The 24,244-nt window shown below is 39.1% G+C and overlaps 4 protein-coding genes across 7 annotated transcripts; 2 read left to right on the top strand and 2 right to left on the bottom strand.

Moving 5' to 3' along the window:
- Positions 1-8,569: 8,569 nt before the first annotated feature.
- LOC135164007 (sterol carrier protein 2) lies at positions 8,570-12,393 on the bottom strand. Its single transcript, XM_064123956.1, has 3 exons — positions 12,152-12,393; positions 10,885-11,709; positions 8,570-10,510 (listed from the first exon to the last, which is right to left on the bottom strand). Exons 2-3 carry the CDS (start codon positions 11,688-11,690, stop codon positions 9,697-9,699), a joined length of 1,620 nt encoding a protein of 539 aa, XP_063980026.1. The 5' UTR covers positions 11,691-11,709; positions 12,152-12,393; the 3' UTR covers positions 8,570-9,696.
- A 230-nt stretch (positions 12,394-12,623) lies between these two features.
- LOC135164013 (WD repeat domain-containing protein 83) lies at positions 12,624-13,905 on the bottom strand. The gene has a single exon (XM_064123964.1). The coding sequence runs from the start codon at positions 13,585-13,587 to the stop codon at positions 12,682-12,684; it is 906 nt and encodes a 301-aa protein (XP_063980034.1). The 5' UTR covers positions 13,588-13,905; the 3' UTR covers positions 12,624-12,681.
- A 393-nt stretch (positions 13,906-14,298) lies between these two features.
- LOC135164005 (kelch-like protein 18) lies at positions 14,299-17,276 on the top strand. Of its 2 annotated transcripts, XM_064123953.1 has the most exons (5): positions 14,299-14,432; positions 14,634-14,922; positions 15,008-15,138; positions 15,277-15,774; positions 15,994-17,276. In XM_064123953.1, coding segments are annotated over exons 1-5 (1,884 nt in total). In that variant the 5' UTR covers positions 14,299-14,430; the 3' UTR covers positions 16,958-17,276. The 2 variants fall into 2 exon arrangements, with proteins under 2 accessions (XP_063980023.1, XP_063980021.1); XM_064123951.1 differs by lacking the exon at positions 14,299-14,432 and having other exon boundaries at positions 14,458-14,922.
- Positions 17,277-17,459: 183 nt separating this feature from the next.
- Positions 17,460-20,228, top strand: LOC135164014 (GTP-binding protein Rheb homolog). 3 transcript variants are annotated; one of them, XM_064123965.1, is made up of 4 exons: positions 17,460-17,683; positions 18,546-18,736; positions 18,809-19,016; positions 19,262-20,228. In XM_064123965.1, exons 2-4 carry the CDS (start codon positions 18,616-18,618, stop codon positions 19,479-19,481), a joined length of 549 nt encoding a protein of 182 aa, XP_063980035.1. In that variant the 5' UTR covers positions 17,460-17,683; positions 18,546-18,615; the 3' UTR covers positions 19,482-20,228. The 3 variants fall into 3 exon arrangements, with proteins under 3 accessions (XP_063980035.1, XP_063980037.1, XP_063980036.1); XM_064123967.1 differs by having other exon boundaries at positions 17,507-17,529; XM_064123966.1 differs by lacking the exon at positions 17,460-17,683 and adding an exon at positions 17,730-18,470.
- The last annotated feature ends 4,016 nt before the right edge of the window (positions 20,229-24,244 follow it).

Below are 24,244 nucleotides of genomic sequence, written 5' to 3'. Positions count from 1 at the left end.
TTTCAAAATTATTGTACAACTGGCACGATATCCGATCAAATGCAGTGAAGAATGTACAAAACATTCCAAGTGGTAACAGAAAAGACAAATAAAATGTCTTGGGCGAGTCCAGGGAGAATTCATGGCTAGATGTTTTTTCTCGGACATTAGACTGCGGGATACAATATACCAACAGGCCGAGGATTTACGAGGATTCATGACACTCCACCCGCATGCCAGACAACTAGATAAATCCCTAAAAAAATAATATAAAAATATTAGAGATGTAGTAATTTATTTAGAAAACTGGGCATGTGTTTTTTACCAGCTGAATCTTCCTTTCGTTTGGCTGGTGATTCAGGGGGTTTGAACTCTCTCAGGTGAGGGAACGGTAGCCCTTCAGGACAGCCTTTACGTGAGAGTTGAAACGATGGAGAGTGGTCACGCTACCAGAGGTATACAGTGATTCTCAAATGTAATTCGGTCTCCCGTACCATTGGCAATGGATCAAATGGCTGAGGATTTTGGTACACTTATGTAGAGGGAGAAGAAGTCTTGGCAGACGGTGAGGAATCGATAGAGCACGGCGTCACATAGACGAGACGGCTTACTGCTTCGGGGATACATGCATTCATCTTAGGATGAGTCTCTGGTCTCTTTTATGCAGTTCTATGTTTCTTCAACCCCATTTTTTTTATCCTCCATTCCCTCTTCCCCCCACTTTCAATGGACGACTCGACTTCCGCTGGAGCGAAAAGTCAACTGCCATTGCCAGAAAAAAAAACTGAGATGTTCACGGAGAAAAATGGTGAGTCATTGTTGTTTAATTGTTTTCATGGACTTGGGATAATGTGAATTTTCTATTGGGGTATTCCTTAGTATTGCAGGGGAATTCAGGTTGGGCTATCTCAATTGCCGAAAGAACCGTAAATTTCAGGTATTGGGATTTATTTGGGATTTCATTAGGTGAACCCTGATAAACCCAATAACCAAATGAATTCTTGTATCTTCTTGAAGTAAAATCCTTTAAAATCTGGGACTTCGTGAAAGACTCAATTCATTCAGCTCATGGATAAGACATACTTGTCCCTAATTTTAGTCCTTAGGACTCATTCTTCCGCTAAGTTGAGTAATTACTCACTTTGGGTCAAGCTACCTGCCCTTACTGTACCCTCTATTACTCACCCCCATTGAGTTTTAACCATAGTTTCGTCAAAAAATTGCTTTAACAACTCTAGTCTCTAGAAAATTATAATGGTTCCTAGAACAAAATATTTTCGGAAATTACCAAGCGAAATAAATTATTTTAAACAGATGTATTATTCGAATGCAAGTCTGGTTCCCTTTAAGTAAAATTACTGAACATGCGACGTTGCCAGAAACTAGGGAAACGCATCCGGAAAATTTTAATGAATTTGGTAACGCTGCAGGCTAACACTAGTCATCTAGGCTTATCTCATATCGAAAACATTAATAAAAATGTAATTTATTTTTTTTTCAACTGAGAGATGAAATTCTTCTCTTTATCTTGATAAAAATTCCACGTCTTTTGAAAATTCTCGATATTTGAACTCAAGTGTTAACAGCACTCCGTGAATACGTTGAACTTTAGAATTATCGTTGTCATAACTATCAATTTTTCGCCACGAAAAAATTAGCAATCGAGGAAATAGCATCTTCAGCAGAAAAAATATAAAGAATCGTGAACTGTATTTATGTTTTAGTCTAGAAGTAAAGTTTTAACGTTCCCGTCGAAGGCGCTCATTTTCTTCCATCCGGAAGTCAACCGAGAACCGCGGAAATTTCAGCCAATAAATTCAGATTTATTGGAAAGTTGAACATTAATTTCACCGAAGATTCAATGGCACTTGAGAATTCAGCGAAAAATCAACAGCGATTGCTGGCAAAAAATCCAAGATGTTGAGAATTAAAAAGGACAAGTGGTTGGATTTATTCACATGTAGAAAGTCCGAAAGTCATAAGTAATGCCAGTGATTGAATTCAAAAGACGCGCGTGATATTCAGTTATTCAAAACGAAATGAAGATGAGGGGAATGGATAAGACACGTTCTAGCCCACTTCGAGATGATTCAATCCACTTTCACTGAGAGCATCTTTCACCTTTCAATTTCGATGGAAAATGACCACTCCAATGGATTATATATTTTGATTCAAGGGAACAAATGCATGTATCACGGTAACCGCGAGTGAAATCGAAAAGACGAATGCCGATGAACCGTGAGGATGAATCACTTTGCACACTCTGATCCTATTCAAACACAAACACAACTTGGCACGTTTCCAGTTTTCGTGGAATCAAATACAATGGAACAAGGAACTGTAGACGTTTGCTATGCCTTTCTGGTAATTTATGAGATTGCGGCTAATGATTGTTACTGTTTGGATGAATACTAATCTGTTTTTCCAAATTAAGAAATACATTTTGCTCCAAATACCAATAAATATCGAAAAAATTCAATTTAAGAAGTCGATCAAGGTTCACGAATTTTACTCTAATTTTCATGAAAGTTTATGACCGGAAAATTAAGGCTGTAAATTGATTTTTATCTTAATTGAAGATTCTACCACAAATCAATTTAGAACTGCATTGACTATCTGACAAAAATTCGAAATTTCGTAATTTTTCCTCGCCCATAAAATAAACTACAGCCGTAATAATTGAATTAAAAAAATTATGCATACAACTTAGCTCATCCATTACCCATGAAATTTCTATATTCCTCCAACACTGTGTCGAATCTCCCCGTTTCTCCACACACTCTGACACGAATAGACCGCATTGCGGACTTTCTGCATCTTCAGACGGCATCGAAAAAATGATGACCCCAAGATCTACGATTAGAATCCGGGAGTGATGAATATGAGCCTAGACAAAGCCCACTGCCATTGACAAGATTGATCGAGTTTTGTCCCGTTGGAAGCTGCAAATGTATCACCACGAAGTTGATACCGTTACTCGATCTACTGTCGATTAAAATTGCGTGTCCGAGAAACTCGTTCTCTCACCCGAAAAACAGAAAAAAAAAAGGATAATCCCGATTGAACCGAGCCACTACTGAGTTGTTTTGAGTTGTAAAGCAAGATATTTTGTTACAAATTACCGAGGAAACGGTGGAAGGACAGGGAGCCCTTGGTGAAGTCGGGGGACCTCTCTGTGGAGCCTTTCACCGTTCCTTTGTTGGTTGACCTTTACGCTGGGTAATATCGTTCGATTATACGCCCAATGGTGAATACTTTCCAATTCGTCTCTTGTTTTCTTATTTATTATGTAAACAGGGATTTTAAGCGGTGAAAACCTTGAAGATTATGCGTCGTCGTATCCGTTCATTTATGGATGAGATTGAAAATTTTGATTCTTAATATTTCTTTGTAACGTGTACTTCATGGAGGTCATGCATTGACAGAGAACCCCTCTCTCATTGTCTAAAACGTGACTATCCATGGGGTGTCAGCTAAAAGTGAGGAGGGAAGAGATTGAAAAGCTCCCCCGGACTCCCTCATCCCTCAATTCTCCGCACATTGTGCGAGTAAGGGCTCGCACTTCCACCCTGATAGCTCCAAAAAACAATTCCCCCTAGTTAATTACACCACTGTACAGTCTCTCCTCATTCCTCTTCAGCTATCGATTGCACAGCCGCTGGCCGAATTGTTTTACGTGTGTCTGCACAGAGCGATCGAGCTCGTCAGCCAAATCATTTACGCACCGATGGATTACGGGAGTAAAACGTCTGAATTTCGAGTAAATATTTCGCATACATAGGTGGGAATTTTCATTCAAGCATTTGATGGTGTGAAAATATAATGCTGCACATGCAGAACAACCTCATTAAAATATCGGTCGAGTAACACTTTTTTTTTTTTTTTAATTGAGAACAAACGAGAAGGCAGGGAGTCTTTTTTTGTTTGGGATACCAGACGTTTTAGCTTGAATTGAATAATTGAAAAGCTCCTTTTCGTCCGGGGCGGAAAGAACCTCGTTAAAAATATGGGTCGAGTGACTCATAAAGTTTTTATCCGAGTGAATCTGCTCGTGGAATGAACGCACCTTATTCATGTGAAGAATGGTCGTAATTTTTCACATTACGGTGGTAAAAGGTGATTGTAGTTTTATAGGAAGTAGATGAGTAATTATGGGGATGGTGTCATTGACCTGAGAGAAGGGGATGACGAGCGATTGACTTGAATTTTCAATTTAAACGTGAATATCCAGTACTCCTCTATTGATTATCAATAGTGTAACGCAATAGGAAACAATAACTGGGTTGTTTGTTATAAAGTTCTCAAACCCAAGTTGTTCTATTTCGGGAAGACCTACTATCAGACCGTGAATCGAACGCGGATCCAGGTGTCAGGTTTTGTGAATCTAGGCCTCTGCAACACGAGGCCGTATGACATATATATACGGGCTGTAGGCTGTTGTGGGATTTGCAACGTTTTATGGCTCGAATACAGTCTCGTCTGGCCAGGCGTTACGCCATCCTCTGTACATTGAATACAGAAGAGGAAAAAAATTGAGAGAGGGAAGAGATAAAAACACTAGTGGGAAAAAAAAAACCGTCTTTGGGTTTTGCTTGTCGAGGAGAGCTCAAATGTACATTGGCAAGAGCTGGCCGAGACATTATTGAACCACGTGGATGTTTTATCCAGTGATGATTCATTCTCCTAAAATTCCACTCCATTTTCTTGGTTTTGCAGCTTTTTTAATCAATATTTGAAGAGTATTTTCAGTCTATCTCTTTGGCTTCTTCCACACTGGCAACGACATACGATTTCTCCTGCATCAATGACTTTTCCATTTTTGTAGGTAATCGATTCGAGGTAATTTGCTACTTGTTTGCAATGAACGAATTTATTTGTCTGGTCTGATGACGATTCACTGGAATTTAGTTAACTGATACTCGTGCAGTTCCAAGGTTGTGCTTTTACATCGCACTGAGTGTCAAGTATGGATCGTTCAGGACATCCAACAACTCTGGCTACTTTTTCTCAAGCCATGTTGTTTACTTATCTGTCTGAATGAAATATTTTGAAGAATAATTCTATGCAAAACAAACATGTGAATCTGCAAATTAAATGTGTGCAATCAATGAATAGTCCTTTACAACATTTCTGCATATTCCATGCGAGTCAGTGGAAATTGAATATTCCCCGAAATTCCAGAATTTCTATCAGTGTCATCCTGTGCCGTAGCAGCCGCAAATTTATGAAACCAATTTTTCAGATAATTCTCAGAGCGTGTTTGCAACACGGAAGTCTCGGTCATCCAACGCGTAATTAATGCCTAATGTACCCCAGTACGACGACAAGAAAATCATCAAGTCAATGGTGCGTGAAGCATCACTCCCTTTCCTTCTCTCGCTTGCACCCAATGACATCAGAGTGTCAGGTGTCATGAAATTGCGCGCACACACACAGAGCATTCCACTACCTTTGAAAACAAATACTGATATAAGTTACAAGCCATTGGATAAAGTGACACGAGTGAACGAAAGTGTTATTAATTTGGTCGCGATGCACGTCGCAAGTCTGAGATGTGACTCACGTGTGGTGGCTCGTTCCTCACCGATTTATCTAACGTGAAACGTTTTACCTCTACCCCATGTTTTTTAATCGCACAACCTACGATTACGTGACCCCTGGGAGACCGGAAGTGGCGTTGAGAAGGAAGTCTACCTATCTTTACTGTAATATCAAGTGATGAATCGAATGATGGTAATCATGAAAATAATTATTATTTCATTCGCAAGTCAGTGAAGGACGAGGGGAACAGGTGCATGACCTTTTTTCATCCTCTCCTCAACTCTTTGTTATGAGACGTCTCTTCACCTGCTCCACCCACGTGATTGCCTTCCTACGGTCATCTGGAGATAGAGATATTTGAATTTTCAATGACATCATGAATATTCACTCCCAAATATGGTGATAATTCCCTGCGTACGTCGAGAAAATTCAGTCAACTCATGAATCCCTGGAAAATTGTGGAGTATCTTGATCAACGATGTGCTAATAATTGAAAGACGAACCCGCGCAGGGACCACCGTAGGAGTAACGAGACCGTGAAGACTTCGAGAATGCCCTCGGGGAGGCAAGCGGAAAAAGGGAGAGAAATGAATAAAAAAACATGCACGACGAAGGGCGGCAGATGGCAAACACCAGTGAGTGTACTACATGAGTGTGTATAAAGTGGCTCGTTACTGCATAGCTCGACGATCACGGGGGGAACAAATTTTTCCCGCCGAAAAGTACAGAACTAAAATAAATAAAGACGTTCGTTTTATCGTTTGGGGCTCAAAAAGAATGGGGACCTCATCATAAATCGTGGTAAATCGGCGTGACATTGGTGGCACAGCTGCGAGTGGAAAAGTCAGTAGCTGAAGGTGGTAACGAAAATAACTTGGATTTTTTTTTTTCGGATGATGAGTGCTTCGCGAAATTAAAAAAGTTGAGGTGAAATGTTTACATTAACAGCTAAAAATGTGGACCATGCGTCACAACCGAAGTAAAAAAGCTTTCAAGAAGTTTGACTTGTTCATCAGTATGACTTTTATTTTCCCCGTGATAGAAGTTAACCGCTGGAAAAAATGCTGATTCCTCCGGCTTAACCACCACTCATTTCCGCATCAGACATGCATCTTATCCAAAAGCTCACTGTGCAGCACAATTTTTTGTGTCTTAATTAAATAACTCATTGATAACAGCGTCTCAAGGTGTCAATCACCAAACAGCACCAGAGCTAAATTCAGCAAAACAAATCTTGTTTGAATGGTTATCAAAATATCGTTGAAAAATCGCACGGAACTGAAAATTTGAAGTGAAATGTTTGCTTTAACGTCTAAAAATATGGACCCCGTGGTGAAGAGGAGGATAAGACTGTGAAGAAATGAGATTCTGGGCTCGGTTTACTTTTAATTTTTTGCGTTTGGAATTCAACGTCGAAGAGGAATTCGCCGATTGCTTGGAGATTCGAAGCCCAGTCATCTGTGTATCAGCCATTCATTTTATACGAACCTACACCCTGGGGGATGTTTTTCTATCCTATCAGCGGTGCTTATCAATGACAGATTCTTCAAGTTCCAAATAATATGTTCCACAGACATAAAGAAAAAATAATTGTCGTTGCAGTAAAATGCTGGTACTAACGGCTAAAAAATTGCCAGGTGACTACTGTTGACGCCGTTCAATTTCCTGCAATGAATTTTTGAGTGCAACGAAACAAGTTAATATTCGACTCACCTCAACCAGTTGAAAATACCCGTAGGCTCAGGTTCCCACTGAGGTGAACAACACACGTGTAAGAACGCTCACAGTTGAGCCTTCGTCTCTTTGAACACAAAGTGATCCAATTTACAACCGCAAGTGTTTTTTTGTCTTATTCGAATTGTTCAGCTCTTGAAAACTGCACTGTTAGAATGATTTTGTTCACCAGTCACTTGTGAACGAATCGCAACGATCGTTAATCGATGATTAGTTTATTTGCGGGATGTTGTTGTATATTGTGAACGTATTCACGTTTGGATATTTGCACCAGTAAAATTAGTGTCTGTTTGGTACGGCGGTCTTGTCGCAACTGGAAAGCCCAACGGCCGGTGTTTGTGACGCGGCGTTGGTGGCGCCGCGTAGTGGCCATTTAAAAAGCGCGCGTAACCTTTGACTCTTCAAATTGGAGATATATGCAGACAGAGTGTCTGGGGTCGCGGGTGCGATGGAAATGAATGGTAATAGTGGGCTATCGATAATCGACGAATTTCATTCAGTGAAAGTTATGTTTTGTAATTTTTTGTCTTTTACTTCACGATATTTGGGAATTAAAAGGGCCAATTCGCGTGCTCCTATTCCTATATTGGTCTCAATCAAATTTTATTTGTGCGATAACTGATAAATATCTACAAAATAGGAGACTTTGCATCTCTAATTTTGCATTTACCCTGGGGAGTTCTCTTCAGAAGGCGTTGCTTTGATAGTTTACTAATATCTAAATGATCTAAAAAGAAAATCCAATCAAATTCTCATTACAGTTCAACACGGGATACGAATAATCGACAAATTACATTTTGTGAAAGTCATGTCTCGTAATTTTTTGTCTTTTTACTTTTCACGATATCTGGGAATTGAATCGATCAGTTCCGATGCCCCATTAATTTCCACGTTGGCTCTAATCAAATAACTCGGCGTCGGTTTATTAACGCAAATGATAAATATCTCTTCCATGAGTTTAGAAATCTTGATTGAGATTTTATTCATGAGATAATTGATAAGAACCCAGGAAAGTGCAGTTTTTGGATACTTCTAATTTTACACCTAGCCGCGGGAATCAATGTCCTGGAGCAATGGAAGATTGATAACACACAGACACGTGAATGTAGAACACCTACTTCTAACGGAGGTGTCATGTACGTTACGGTCTCCCATGTATATTAAACTGTCTCAGCCATCTGCAACCTTCGCCTTCAGATCCCATTGTATTTTAGTGTGGTGTCTAGCGATGCAATGAATCTAGGGCGCAGTCAGATTGTCAGCAATTCGTTCTACCTCATATGTAAACATGTCGATTCAAACAACACATGACATGTCCCAACCCAATCGATTTTATTGAAAACCACATGAGTATACAACAGATTACGTAACATTTTCAATATAAAAATCTATTTGATTATACAAAATTTGTGGATTATCGTTAAAGCCCTTCCCCTGCCTTTCCATATGCGGTACCCTGACGTCATGTTTTATCATATATGCGCGCAGTTCGCTAAAATTGAATTGTCATCAGTTATAAAGAGTAAGAATACGTTAGGTGAATAGTCCATTTGTGCAACATTGCCCACAAATCTGCACAGCCTCAACATGTATTTAATAAACTGACCATAAACGTGAAGAAAAACATGGGAGATTCGTCTTTTATTTTATGCTTTACTACACCTTTTATTTTTTATTCAATTTCCGCTGATTTCCAATCTTTCCTGATTGCACGAAACTCTTCTTTCCCTTTTTCTACTGTAATTGGTGACAAATAAAATTGCACGATATTTTTATTTCACTCTCTATTGCATGTCTCGAATGTTCCATAAATAAACTATTCCTCTGGTTGTAATTTGCGTCAGTATAATAGCCTCTATAAAACATCAATGCTTCGGCTTGGAATGTGCAGAATCATTAGAGAAATGGCAGAACGAAGTTAAATTATTCACCTCAAGATGTACTTTTTAACAGTTCTCTCGGTCTGAGGAAAATTTTCCAAAGACCCAGAAAAAAATATCAAAACTCACCATTCAAAAGGCCATTGTATTCACATCGTTCTACCCCTGCCCTACTGAAATCATTCCAACCTAATAGGAGTGAATCCGGCAAAGTAAAACAATCGAAAAATAACTATTTGACGCAATTGAAGTAAAAAAAATCCTTGCCCTTTAGAAACTCCCTTTAGTCTCCTCAGACGAGTCCTATTTTCCTGTGAAATTATGATCTCAATCTTTAGAATCCTCGGCTTCATCTGAGAAGATACTCGATACGCCATGTAGAGGTTGCTAATACCAATATTGAATGAAAGATCGTTATTCTTATCTCATCACCTTCGAACGATAAAAAAAGTTAACAAACAAGATGGAGAAAAAATTTTTTTTGCTTGAATTGCCTCAGCAGACGTTTTTTGTCTAGTTCATTTTGCCCCACTCCCTGCTGCCCGGATATATTAGACTTATCTTACAATTTAGCTCTCAGAAGTTCAATTTTTTTCGCTGCTCTCTTTTGGAGTTCAGGCAGCTTCATAGCCAGCCCCATATTCCCCTTGATCTTGATTTTCCCCTGGAAGAAGGCCTGTTGTGGATTCAATTTTCCAGAGATAAAGTCCATGATATCGGTGTCGCTGATGGTGAAGAGAACATCGGGTTTGTCCTTCCCATTAAACTCCACAGATCCTTTTCCAGTTTTAGCATTGACGATCCAGTATCCCTCGGCACCGCCAGGTCCATTAGTGATCTTGAAGCCGTAGATTCCGCGGAATTTCTCGATGAGCTGATCCTCGTCCTCTTTCATGGCCACTTCGAACACCTTGAAGACTGCATTGGCCTTGAATTGATCGGGGGATATTGCTGCATTCACCAGGTTCTTCCTGATGCCACCGGGGAAGCCGAGTTTGTACAAAGCCACCACAACAGCACCACCAAGACCGATGTTATGTTGGAGCGCGAGTTTAGCACCGGGCACTTGTCTCTTATCTGCCTGCCCTCGAAGCTGCCAGCAGAGCTCTGTACACTGGGCTAGACCAGTGGCACCCAGGGGATGACCTTTGGAGATCAATCCTCCGCTTGGATTTATCACGTATTTCCCTCCATACGTGTTATTCCCACTGTCGATCAGCTCTCCAGCTTTCCCCGGGGGACAGAGACCGAGAGCCTCGTAGGTGATGAGTTCATTCGCTGAGAAACAGTCGTGGAGTTCCACGACGTCCACGTCGGTGGGACCGTATGGAACACTGGAGAATAATTTGTCTGCTGCGTTCTTTGTCATGTCGTATCTGATTGGTAGACATATTATTCCAAACAAACATATTATTCAATTTTCATGTAATTGGCAGTTCGGCTTAATATTTATGTTCTGAATAAAAATACAAGAATAAAATTCAAAATTTTATCTCCTCTTCCGAGAATGGCATTGAATGTCGCTCACTTGATAATGAATATTAAACTCTTCATGAAATTCAAATTTTTCTCTATCCGTATGGAGTTCTAAGATATGGAAATGTTTACACAGATGTTCATTTGAAATTTTTTCTAGCAATGCTTGCTCTAAAGTATTTCACAGACTTCCATTATTGAAAATTGACAATTCTTAAGAAAAGAAATAAAAACAAACTCGAAGGGTATACTCAACATGAGAGAATCGACTCACCCAATAAGTTTAATGCTGCTACGTTCTGCAAAAGTGGAGGCAGTGTCAGTGGTCATTTCCATTGCAAGAATTTCCACCGCCTGTCCATACAAATTATGACGTCGAACGAAGTCCTCATTGGCCAGAATAACTGCTGCCGAACCATCGGAAGTTGGACAACATTGTAATTTAGTTAATGGTCCAAAGACCTTGGGTGAGCTCTTGATCTGCTCCAGGGAATATTTTTCTTGAAACTGAGAGTATGGATTGTTGACCGAATGCATATGATTCTTGTACGCTATTTTAGCAAAATGTTCAGGTGTAGTTCCGTACTTCTGCATGTGTTCAATAGCAGCATTACCGAACAATTGTGCTGTGATGGGGCTCTCATTCATCCCAGCAATCTCCGCCATCAGGGTGACATGCTTGTCCATTGGATTGGTTCGATCAGTGAATTTGGAGGTCAAAGAGCCTCGCTCCATCTTTTCGAAACCGAGAGCCAGAACGCAGTCTGCCTTCCCTGTTTCTATTATTTGTTTTGACATTATCAGGGCTGTGGAGCCAGTGGAGCAGTTGTTGTTGACGTTATAGACTGGACAGCCATTCAGTCCCACCTCGTAAAGGGCACGTTGACCACAGGTGGAATCACCATAGACGTAGCCAACGCAGGCAGCTTTTATCTCATCGTAGGGAATCCTAGCATCTTTCAGGGCTTTTGTTACTGCTTCCTTCGCCATTTGCGGATAATCGAACTCATCTCGTTTACCTGGCTTCTCGAACTTGGTCATACCCACTCCAACAACGTACACTGATTCCCTTCGCACCATTTTTGTAACTAGAAAAATACTTTGAGAATACGATGATCATGAAAAAAGCGAATTCGATAAACAATTCTATGGAAAAATTCTTCTAGTTTCTGATCAGGGCTCATTTTTTCGAACAAATCCAAAGAACGCTGAATGACGTGACAATATTCTGTCAGTGAATTACACTGTTTGTCCCTGTTCTCTTCAATGAAAAGCTCAAACAAAAAAGCGGAAAATTTGTAGCAATAATAAATATGCCCAGAAAATACTGCGACATTTATTTATTGATATTAAAATTTGCAAGAGAATGGCAATAAACTTGGCAGATAATCATAAAAACAGAAAATTTTACTTTCTATGCAAAACAAGATTTACGACAACTGTGTGTATTTCAGAACGCAGAACATGGAGAAAGTTCAATTTATATCTCCATTTTTAACACTGGCAAAAAAACTGAAAAAACTTTCTCTGAATTAATTCACCTGTTGAGACGCAAATGCAGGGAAATAGGACTGGAATTGAATTGTTGACTGATTGGATGGAGGTAACGCCTTCACTGACACTGAAAATTAGTGCACTCCGACTTTCCACTGCTACTGATGTTGATTAAAAAAATGATAATGATCGACGTACTTTGACCGGTGTTACAAGTCAAGGAAACAAGTGAATATGCATATACGTTGAGCAGTTGCTAACGCCAGAGATGACTCCGTATTATTTCTGACGAAAAAAGTCTTAATTTTTTTGATGGACAGCAACACGTCGTGCCATCTACAGACGTCGCCACTTATTGCACCGGGTAAATTCAATGACTTGTTGTGGAACAAAGTCTACAAGACCTTGAATACATTTTTCAATAATTTTTTCTAGTACATCATGAATGACAATTAATTCGCAGAGTGATCTCTTGAACCAGATAATGATCTGAAGAAATGGTTGTCGAGTAAAAAAATACATAAGAAATTATTTTATTTACACAAGACCTTTTTAATCTCATCAACTCCATACAAACTCACGAATCGTCTTTCTTGGCACTCCACATGAGAATGAAGCTCCCATTAGCTCCCACAACGCAATTCTCCTGTGGATGAACGTTGAGGGAAACAGTTGGATGCCTTGTCATCCTGTCCCCCTTGAGTTTCCCCAGAACCTCCTGCGTGGCAAGATCCCACACCCAAATACTCCCATCAGCAGATCCAGATAGCACTTTTGTATCATAGCAATCGACACTGGACTCAAGACACAGCTCTTTCACTGAGTGTCCCTTGAACTCCCCCAGCAGTTCCCCAGTGTCTTTATCCATGAGCCTGATGACACCATCAGCACAACTAGCCAAGACACACTGTCCATCTCTGGTGAAGCTGGCGCAGACCACAGGCTCCCCAAGGCAATCAGTAATCGCCTGCCCAACTCTGATGTCATATCTCCTGATTCTGCAGTCGAATGAACCCGCCAGAATCTCATGGTCAGACACTCTGACACTGGCAATGGCGTCTTTGGCGTCGTTCAGGGTTTGCACTGGGTCGTACGACCTTGACCTCATATCCCAACACATGACGGAGTTGTCGCGAGAGCCGGATATCCCCATGGAGGACTCCTCGTTGAATCTCACAGCTGTCACTCCTCCTGCATGACCTCGAAATCTCCTCACTGGAGAACCGGTGGCTACGTCCCAAAGGATCACTGATTTATCTAATCCACAGGAGATCATCTGGCTGCTGTCACAAGCTGCAAAGACATCCAGCACATCGTCCCCATGACCACTGTAGGTTTTTAATAAAGCATTTTTGTACGGATTCCACAACTTCACACGTCTGTCTGAACCACATGTCAAACAGTATGCACCGTCCACTGAGAATCTCACTGCTCGCACGGCACCATGTTTGCTGTCTATTTCTTGGATAAATTTAAATTCCATTTCCGAATTCTCTTCTGGAAGATTTTCTTTATTCACCGAATGATTGAAGTTCTTTAATTAATTAAACACTCAACTAATGATCGATTTATCAACGTTGAATTGCCCAAACAGGTCAGGGAAATGATAATCCCTGGTAAGTGTTCACAAAAGCAGAATGACATCTTCAATAGATGAGTCCAGGTGGTGAATTTGTGGTCTTATTATAATTGAACACCAATTTTTGAAGATTAATTAGTTTATTCCTCCGAGTCCATTCGGGGATGTTTGGACTTTGCAGGTTAATAAGCATGTTTACGTCTGCCTAGCATCGATGATTCAGTTCCAAGATGGCTAGGTGGTGCTGACACTTCTCAGAAATTCCGAGCGGTACAATTGAATTTTTAGAAAGCATTAAAAGCCAGACAAAGAGATGAACTGTTCCGTTTCTTCATCATCATCATTTCTTATACATGAACATTGTTTTGATCGTGTTCACGACAAAAAACGAGTATCATTGTCTCATCAACAATGAAAATGTTCATATGGGTTTAACCGATTGCACATTTTCGAGTAGATTAATAGTCATTCGATGCAGAATGGAAAAAATGGAAATCCGTGGATTTCGCATCGTCTACATAAGGCAGAGGAGCAACAAACCGGATGGTTCCAAGTTTAGACACAAAGAAAGCCCAAGTTTAAAAGGAGATGCTCGAGCTTTCGGTGAATCACTCGTGGGAACACTTCGAGCACGTGTGAAGATCAATTCAATGAGAGAAAAGTGAAGTTATAAATACTGATTGCACCTAGTGGATTGTGTCGCTGGACTCCTTCGGTTCTCCTCGAAGCCGAGATTGAGCGATTCCAATGTAAATAGTTTCTCCTACTCAGGTGTCCTTGTTGACAAAATAATCTTCCAGAGGTCAAAGGGCTCCTGAAATTCGGCTCAAGGGTTCAGTTAATCTTTCGTCCCGATGAGTTCTACGTGGAATGCGGGTTTTCTAGTCGGGGTCAATAGGGGAAATTCTTATAAATAAAATGAATAATCGTTCGTGGAATAATGTTTGCAGGGAGGGCACTGGTGGGGATAGACTGGCTGCACTTCGTCTCGGTACATCGAGGCCTGCAGTAGTTGAAAGACGCGCCGGCTTGCCAACCGTGCGCCATCACCGTAATTACGGATTAACGTCAACACGGGCTAAAGGGAAGATTATGTGCCTCGCGGAACAGCTAAGAGCTTTAAAAATTGATAATGATAATGAGCAGATTGTGTTTCAAGAGCCCGAATTATTTGCCCAGGGCTTTCCAATATTCGAGGAGATCAGGAGACAGGGTAAACTCTGCGATGTCACGCTCAAGGTAGGACATAACCTTGGTGACTTTGTGTCAAAACAAAGAACTTGCTTGGTGGATGTTTTTGAGTGATTTTTTTGATTTTTGACAGATTGAGGATCAGACGTTCAGCGCTCACAGAATTGTTCTCGCTGCGACTATTCCGTATTTTCATGCTATGTTTTTGAATAATATGATTGAGAGCAAGCAAAAGGATATTACGATGCAGGGGTTTGATGCAATGTGAGTAGAGAATGGATCTTTGACGTGTTAAAGGCGGTTTAATTTACTTTCGAAATTTCCAGGGAAATGTCTGTACTAGTGATTATATTATTCACACAGTAAATTGAATAAAATTCACAATGCAATGAATTATTCTAGCGCCCTGGAAGCCCTAATAAATTTCGCCTACAGTGGAAAAGTCACCTTGAACAAAGACAACGTACAAAGTATCATGATGGGCGCTTCTTTTCTCCAATTAACCAAAGTCCGTGACGCATGTGCTGACGTATTAAAGTCGCATTTACAACCACACAATGCCCTGGGAATTTGCAGCTTCGCAGATAGACTTAGCTGTCCAGGTCTCGTGGAACAAGCCACCAAATACATTCACCAATACTTCCATCATGTCTCACTGTCCGAGGAATTTTTGTCGTTACCCTTCAGTGAGCTGAAGGAGTTAATTTGTAAGGACGAATTGTATGTTGTGTCTGAGGCACAGGTGTTCGAAGCCGTCCTCAGGTGGGTTAAACACAAGGAGGAGAGAATTGAGTACCTGCCAAAATTGCTGATTCTCGTGAGATTGCCACTGCTAAGTCCTGAATATCTAGTGGATCACGTGGCTAAAGAAGAGTTGATCAAACGCTCTCATGAGTGCAGGTATTGATGCCATTAAATTTATTATGAGTGAAGTTCTGACGTCACAATGCTGCATAAATGGGCGTTCTGGCATGACGTCATAAGTCAGGTCTTGTTAACGGTCTATAACTCGTTGATTGTTTTATTATTCAAAAGAAAAAACAACGTTTGTAATATTTTTCGTTTTACTGTTCTATCCAGCACTAACGAACTCTGATATAAAACCGCAATTCTCCACAGAGATCTCGTGGACGACGCCAAAGACTGTCACCTGATGCCAGAGCGAAAGCACCTTCTAGAGTCCTTCAGATTTCGACCGCGTCTCTGTGATGACCTTGTGGGAGACATTTTTGCAGTGGGCGGCCTCACTAAATACGGAAATTCCTTGAGTACAGTCGAGGTTTACGATCCCTACAAATGCACCTGGCGGCAATCAGAAGCCATGACGATGGACAGAAGTCGAGTGGGAGTGGCGGTACACCAGAACAAACTCTACGCCTTTGGTGGGTATAACGGTGTCGAGAGGCTGTCCACAGTGGAGCTTTATCATCCAGCCTTGAGGAGCTGGAAGATCATTGCCCCCATGCACTACAAGAGGAGTGCTGTGGGAACAACTGCCCTGAATGATTATTTGTACGTATGTGGGGGTTACGACGGCGTCATATCCCTTAACATCGTGGAGAGATACTGTCCAGCCACGGACAAATGGCAAATTCTTCGACCTATGAACAAACATCGCTCTGCGGGCGGAGTGATTGCATTCGAGGGATATATTTATGCTCTTGGAGGTCACGATGGCCTCTCCATCTTCGATTCAGTTGAACGTTATGACCCACAGACTCGGGTCTGGACCACTGTCAAACCCATGCTGACGAGGAGATGTCGTCTGGGTGTGGCCACTCTCTATGGAAAGCTCTATGTCTGTGGGGGCTATGATGGGTCGACATTCCTGCAGACTGTGGAGGTCTACGATCCCCAGAAAGACACCTGGGAGTTTGTCGCCCCCATGAACATGATGAGAAGTCGAGCGGCTCTCGTTGCCAATATGGGCAAACTGTGGGCTATTGGTGGGTATGACGGGGTCTCCAATTTGTCAGCTGTCGAGGTTTACGATCCCAGGAGCAATACGTGGTCTTTTGCAGCACCAATGTGTGCGCACGAGGGGGGAGTGGGTGTGGGAGTCATTCCAAATCCTTACTGTTAGGGGGAATTTTAGCAGAAATTTCGGGAGATTCCGCGAGTGAAAAGTGATTACCGGAAACTTTTTCGATTCTATTTTTCGTTGACGATTTTTACGGTATTGCATGCACGGTCTTGCCTTGCGGGGGGTCTTATGAGCGAAATGAACATTTTTTTATTTAAGATATTTTGATAGGTGAATTGTAGAAAATTTTCGGAAATAAGGATGTGATCTCATTTTGTACTATTTTAATTTATATGTATTTTATGGTAATGTGATTGAAGAATTGTAAATGAATATGGATGAATTGATATTGAATAAAAAAATCGGGCTTAAATGCTGAGGTGTCTTGTTCTATTGTGACAATTCAATTGTGAATCTTAAATAGATTAAAGAAAGTCCTACACATTTAATGGATTATCCAAATTAAAACATGGAACGTTCGGTTGAAGTAAATTTTCCCGCACAGATAGCGCTGGATGATAATTCCACGTGTGACATCTTCTTCACACCCCACAACTCCATCTTGATCGATGTAAATTCACGGCACAAGCGGATCACTGTCCTTGGTTCCTCGTGAAAAGCAAAATACATAAGTAAGTGCGCGCGTTTGTAATTGAACTCTAACTACTGCGCGACACCAAAACCTCGCGTATTTACTCTCCAGTCCCAGTGCTATTAATTGTGAATGAAAATAATCGAGTACCCTCTGTCAATTCAACCGAAAACCGGGGATCAAGTGGTGAACAGGTAATAACATAAACATCTCTGAGGTATGACGTTACGTTTTGGGCCCTTTAACGCGCACTTCAGACGTACACCCACGCCCGTTGTTGCTCTCATGGAGTCTTTCATGACCATCACTGTGGCCTAGTTCTTAGAAAATAAAAAATCCAAAAATAAAGAGAAGATGAGTCTCAATCGAATAACAATTGGTCTTGGGCGATGAGAGATTACTTCACAATAGAGCTGATAATTCTTTTTTTCCTCTGGTTGTTGCATTGGAATTTTCAATTGAGGGGAATTCCTGGTAATCATATCCGGAACAATGCAGAATATTAATTTGTTTATGTTCCAAATTACATCAACGCGATTTGGTGGGGTTTCTACCCATTTGTCGGATGCATGATCACGCACTTGTTCGAGGAAATGTCATCCAACTTCACAGTTTGGAGAACTTTGTTCTCGTGCTGTTATTCTTGACTCGACTGGAAGTTAGATCTTGTGATTTTTGTCAGGGTTAATAACCTTCCAAACAGTCCAAATCCTTCATGGTTTCAGCTGCATTCAACCATTGATCAATTTAATTATTGTATCTTTGGTTACGTTGACTCAAACAGTTTTCTAATGCTAATTAAAATACGTTCGAGGGTATGGAAGCCACGATATCGTCATCAAAGTAATTTCTTTACTTTACGTGCAGCCATTTTATTGCTCGCCCTGAGGAATAAATTTTATCAATATTCAGCAATACTCTGCAACATTTCATATGATTTCGAGATAGATTCCTGCAGCATTTGCACGGGTTATCGTGAAGGTCAAGAAATGCATCATTATATCGTCTTACAAATATCGCGTAGCACAAAAGTGTTGGATTTTTTGTCTGTTGTAGGGTACAACCAGAGCATGATCGAGTCTTTATGGCTTATCCCTGAAGTCTTGAGAATAAAAAGCCGATCAAGATGCCACCGAAACAGAGGAAAATAGCTATTATGGGGTACAGATCAGTGGGAAAATCTTCGTTGAGCATTCAATTCGTTGAGGGACAATTTGTGGACTCCTATGATCCAACTATTGAGAACAGTATGTATAAAAAATATCCATTAATTGATCTGGCGAGTGAGCGATTAAATTATCACATCATTTTTATTTTAGCATTTACTAAAAGTACTCGTGTAAATAGTCAAGATTACGAAGTTAAGTTAGTTGATACTGCTGGTCAAGATGAATACAGCATATTTCCCACCCAGTATTCCATGGATATTCATGGTTATGTCCTCGTGTACAGCATTACCAGTGCTAAAAGTTTTGAAGTTGTACAGATTATCTACGACAAGTTGCTGGATATAACTGGAAAAGTTCAGTGAGTACATGGACCAACGGATGTGTATTTTCAGAAAATCAACACAGTAGCAAACTAGTAAAACAATTTGAGGGATAAATTCACACTAATATAACTCCAAAAAACAATATTTTTTAAAAAGTCGGAGATGTATCTTGGAAACTGAACTAATAGTCAACTCCACTTGGATATTTTTACCAATTTGCTACTGAAAAATCAACATAACCAGCTGATTAAGCGCTATCAATGAATTCCTCTGTTTTCAGTGTTCCCATCGTTCTTGTTGGTAACAAAACAGATTTGTACGTAGACAGAATGGTGACGACAGAGCAGGGAAAACGTCTGGCTGATTCTTGGCACGCAGCATTCCTGGAAACGAGTGCAAAACAGAATGAATCAGTTGCTGATATATTTCACACACTGCTGATGGAGATTGAGAAGGCAGATGGCAATGTACAAGAAACCTCGAAGTGCATAATCTCTTGAATATAATGGAATTAAAATCTAGAACGATAATAATCATAATTAAATGAGACGCGGATGGAGTCGACGCGTTTTATTTCAATTGATTAATACGCAGGTACCGAATGTGAGTCGTAAATGCGCCCCACTTATTTTCTTTTTATTTTACTGAAAAAAAAGATACGTTGAATCGAGTGATTCACCAGTTGGTGCATGGGATGCCGACATTGTATAGCTTTATTCTCATCGGTATTTGCATTTAATCCTTCATTTAAGTAATTGTTGAATTGCTATTTATATCGTCTTATTTTATATTCTTTAATGCCGAAAATATTCATCCCTTTAGTCAATTATCTAGCTTCTGGTCTCTCCAAAAAGTGAATTATTCACTTTTCAATATTATTCAGGTAGTTTTGTTCCACAAATATCAATTGTAAATCAAAAATTACCGAGTCAATCCAATACAATTGGTGTCTGACTTCTCAGCATGAATATTTTACGTTTCAAAACCCAAGGCAAGCCGAAAATCCGTGGAATTTGAGTACTATAGAACATAATTTTCATTAAAAAATTATCTTACCTGTTTCATTGGGGTGTTTGTATAAGTGTGGAAACCATTAAATACTGTATGTGTTCCTGGAAGAAAGTTATGCTTACAAGTATACAACCAAACGTCTGTGTCCAGAGAAACAATGTAAATAAAGCAATAAATATTTGAATTAAACAATATAAAAATGTAGGGTATGTAATAAATTGATGAAAAAATGGGAAGACACGTGTGAATATTTTTTCTGAACATGAAAGGTACCATTTATTTGGGTTAAACCAGTTACATAGAAAGGACACTTTGAATAAAACGCAACTTCCAACCGTTAGCAGGTTCAAAGATATACATAAAATGTTTTTCTTTTCATCTCGTAATGCGATACATCATCGCCCAGCCGTAGCAATCTTATTAAAATTAGAAAAAAAAACCAACGGCACGTTAAATTATTTTCACAGCATTACAAACGGACATAATATCATCAGAAACATTTTTGAGGTTTCCTTCATTAATTTATGCATTCAATTAATGAATCATTCTCCATCACCATTAATCTGAATGGACTCCCCTAAACCTAAGCACCTTGGGAAAATTTTTAAACAAAATGATTTTAATGCGTATCAATAACCAAGCGCAACTACTCTGGTCGTTCTCGACACTCTAGATCTCATCTATTTTTAATCATTTCATCAATTTTGCGTCGATCATATTAATCTCAATTGCTTAAAGAATATTCTCACCATCGAGTATTCACAGTAATAAGTGTAAACTATTTAAGGTACAAACAGGAATTTTACAGGCGGATTACAATTAAGCTCGGGGGGAATCATTACCAATAATCTATAAATTGAAAAGTAAATTTGCAAAGACACGTTCTGAGATTTATTTATTATCATTAACTCCCTTCACGCGCTCGTCTCAATCACGAAATTGACAAAACACTTGGCAAGCGATTGGTAGAAAAGAATTGGAAGGAGACGAGTTCGTGAATTACTCTCAGATGCACATTAACATTAATTAATTATTCTCATTATTCCTTTCACATTTGTTATCATTCAGAAGGGAAGACCGTCCTCCAGTTGAATATCTCGAGTAAGCTGAACTTATAAAAATGAAACGATTATTGATTATTAAACTCCAGGAGGACGCACCTTGCCAGTCTAATTCGAAGCGCATGTATGTGTTTTTTTTTCATTTTATTGAGCAAGAATCTAATCCCTCTTTCCGTCCCAATTTAATCTAACTAGCGGACTAAGAGCTAATGATTCAACTACACGTGAAGTTCGCACTGTTTCGGCGCTCTGCTTCAAATATAAAAATTTTCCCTCAATCTCCCAATAAAAAAAAAACCATAATAACGAAAAGAAAAATGCGTATTCACTGATTGAGATGAATTAGAATAGACATTATTTTTGGAGCAGAGCACTGCCACGTGAGAGCAAACGGATCGGCGATTTTTCCTTGGGACTTCGAAAATTTTTACTAACAAACCCTCGCATGCACACTGCGGGGGCACAGTTATAGGTACAGCACATTATTGACAATTATTATGACGGATTTCTTCAACTTTTTTTTTATCATTATCATCATTACTATCTAACATTATTAATTAGGTACAGCTTTGTGCACGGTGGTCGTTGTGATAGAGTTAACAGATAGACGGTGACGCTACGAAACCATCTGACCCATTACATTCAACATTTTAATCGTAATTTCATTGATTTTTAGGTTTTACGTAATCGACGCTTTTCTCACTTGGGTGCGTACAGAGTATATAAAGGTATTTTTTTGTATTTTTTAAAAGTTTTTTTTGTTCTACCACAGCCCATTTAACGATATATATTAATTCAATATATTAATATGATATAATTAATACGTGTCAATCATATAATATGCGAAGGGAAAGAGAAGGTAAATGTTAATCTGAACCCAAATAAAACCCATACTTCTAATCTACCATGACTATATGATGGACAACTACACGTATTAAATAGTTTAACAGTAAAACCTAGGGCTTTCGCCGGGAAAATCTTTTGGAAAATTATTGGTTTTTACGCCAATTCTGTTAACGAAACTTGATTTTTAAATACATCCTGGGGCATAAATTTTCCATAGGTTTCCATAGGAAAATTAAGTTATTAGACATAATTTCCACAAAGAAATGTTTTTCCTATTGGCAAAAGCACTAGGATTTCCTATTCAATTTACTTTTCATGTGCAATATTTGCATACAACCGTTGTCTGGCACGCACCCTCTCCTAGCGCATTATTTTCACATAGTAGGGACAACCCTAGAGAAATACTGATCGCTGGATCATTCATTAATAACGAACAAAAGGACTCGGTAAGGGAATACCTTCGATGGAAGCTAAACAATTGATTCCTATCACGATTCTAATCAGGAGGCAAGTGTAATCTCTCTAATAATAATTTTATCGTCTTAGAAATTCAACTATCTCTTTGTAGACTAGGTAATCGCTTTCTGCTTTCAAAAATAAAAATATATATCGAAGAACGTGAAAAATATAGTTATACTAAAAAATAAAGAGAATAAATACAATGTGTGTACTCTAATTTGGCAGTCGTGTGCCCATTTTCTATCTGAAATCGTTACTGCAGACACGAAAATCAAGAAAATTAATAACTATGCAAAGGTAACTGATGTTTTACGCAGGAGTTATCGTCATCTCGTCGTAATGATATTCAATAATGGATATTTTATGATTGATAAAATATTACTCTTCCACGTATTTATGTTATTCTCATGAAAACTAGAAAAATACTAATATAGTTATAAAACTAGCCAAGGTTTGACACGACACTTTGGACCTGCCTATTATCATTATTTTCGACTTAAAACGAGGAACAAAAAAACGTAGATAAATTATAATCTTTAAAGCACAGATCTATAACTCTATCTATGCCGTTTAATGGTATTATACAGTCGTTACACCAACAGTGTGATTCCAATGCGAATTCAATATCTAATTGATTTTTTTCTTATCCTTAAGCTATCACACCTAATCCGAAGATATCGAAGATTAAGTGAATTAATAGTTAAGTTTTCACCGTTGTATCAAGCCTTGACATGCCAGTCAACATTGATTCATTTAATTTTATCAGCTTCTCTGTTATTCAAAATCATTTTTAATCTAGAATTTTAGTTACCGATTTTTAAAGCACGACGAATCAAGCACTCGATCTCTAAACACGGTTTATTGCACGGTCTATCGAGCGTCTCCAATATTATTCTGAATTTCTCCCCATAGCAAGTATTGTCGGCTCGACGTGGATTTGAGTCTTCCTCAATCAAATATTTCATTCAACGCGAAAATCTTGTGGGTAAATAATTGAATGGGGCTCGCAAGGACTTCATAACGCTAAATGTCTCGTTGAGAGAACTTTATCATACGTTTTAAATATATTATTGTAACGTAGTCGTTGTACAATGTTCCAATGGTCCACAAATCGAGTATATTAAAATCTATTCTCCGTTCACTCTTTTTCAACATCTTTTAAAAAATTTTCCCCTAACTTTTATTATTTCCTGTCACCCGTGTCTTAATTCTCTATCATCTAGTGCATCCATTATCTATCCCGAAATTTTCCTTTTTCCCTTGTGATTTAAACTCTGAAAGCAGTGTAACAAGATTGTCTAACGTTTATCTGGTTAAACTCCAGTTCATGTTAAAGGAAAAATATTACAAAAAAAAAATTGCGAGCGCTTTGAAGAAGCACGAAGGTGACTGGAAATGTCGGCGAGAAAAACATGCATTTCCCTGAGAATAAACTCATGTTTGGATAATTCTCGTGTCAGAAAAAAAAAAATACTTAAAAAATGTTTTTCGTTGCCATTTGATTGAGGAGCCATCACGAATTTTGATCGATTTAAAATTCATCTTAAAACCTAGAAAAACATTTAAACATTTAAATTTTAATCTATGAACTGCTCGAAGAATTATCGATTCCGCGTGACAGTTCGCTAGGGATTTTTAGAATAAGCTCTATATTTTGCACAAAAAACAAATGCTATTAATTTATCATTAATTTGATCTTTTGTTTAGAGACGCTCTTGTTAAATTGACAATTATACATCGATACATTGTTCAGAATCGATGACATATATCTCCTCGGCCTTCAATTCAAATACCGAAGTAGTTTGTAATTTCCGCTATTCAAAAATAATCGCTAAAAGATGAATCAATAAATCAAGTAAATATGAAATTTGATTGATATGAGAATT

This window comes from Diachasmimorpha longicaudata, chromosome 6, assembly GCF_034640455.1.
Source record: "Diachasmimorpha longicaudata isolate KC_UGA_2023 chromosome 6, iyDiaLong2, whole genome shotgun sequence".
Classification (NCBI taxonomy): Eukaryota; Metazoa; Arthropoda; class Insecta; order Hymenoptera; family Braconidae; genus Diachasmimorpha; species Diachasmimorpha longicaudata.
Note: the sequence above shows the minus strand (reverse complement) of the source record. Positions and strands in the feature narration are given on the sequence as shown.

What these genes read in the sequence shown, in the direction of transcription:
- LOC135164007 (XM_064123956.1), bottom strand. Translation starts at nt 11,690, where the DNA reads ATGGTGCGAAGGGAATCAGTGTACGTTGTTGGAGTGGGTATGACCAAG. An exon ending in AGCAGCATTAAACTTATTGG is followed by an intron (nt 10,511 to 10,884) that starts GTGAGTCGATTC and finishes TCTACCAATCAG; the next exon opens with ATACGACATGACAAAGAACG.
- LOC135164013 (XM_064123964.1), bottom strand. Translation starts at nt 13,587, where the DNA reads ATGGAATTTAAATTTATCCAAGAAATAGACAGCAAACATGGTGCCGTG.
- LOC135164005 (XM_064123951.1), top strand. Translation starts at nt 14,602, where the DNA reads ATGAATAATCGTTCGTGGAATAATGTTTGCAGGGAGGGCACTGGTGGG. An exon ending in ATGCAGGGGTTTGATGCAAT is followed by an intron (nt 15,139 to 15,276) that starts GTGAGTAGAGAA and finishes GAATTATTCTAG; the next exon opens with CGCCCTGGAAGCCCTAATAA. An exon ending in AAACGCTCTCATGAGTGCAG is followed by an intron (nt 15,775 to 15,993) that starts GTATTGATGCCA and finishes AATTCTCCACAG; the next exon opens with AGATCTCGTGGACGACGCCA.
- LOC135164014 (XM_064123965.1), top strand. Translation starts at nt 18,616, where the DNA reads ATGCCACCGAAACAGAGGAAAATAGCTATTATGGGGTACAGATCAGTG. An exon ending in TGATCCAACTATTGAGAACA is followed by an intron (nt 18,737 to 18,808) that starts GTATGTATAAAA and finishes TTTTTATTTTAG; the next exon opens with CATTTACTAAAAGTACTCGT. An exon ending in GATATAACTGGAAAAGTTCA is followed by an intron (nt 19,017 to 19,261) that starts GTGAGTACATGG and finishes CTCTGTTTTCAG; the next exon opens with TGTTCCCATCGTTCTTGTTG.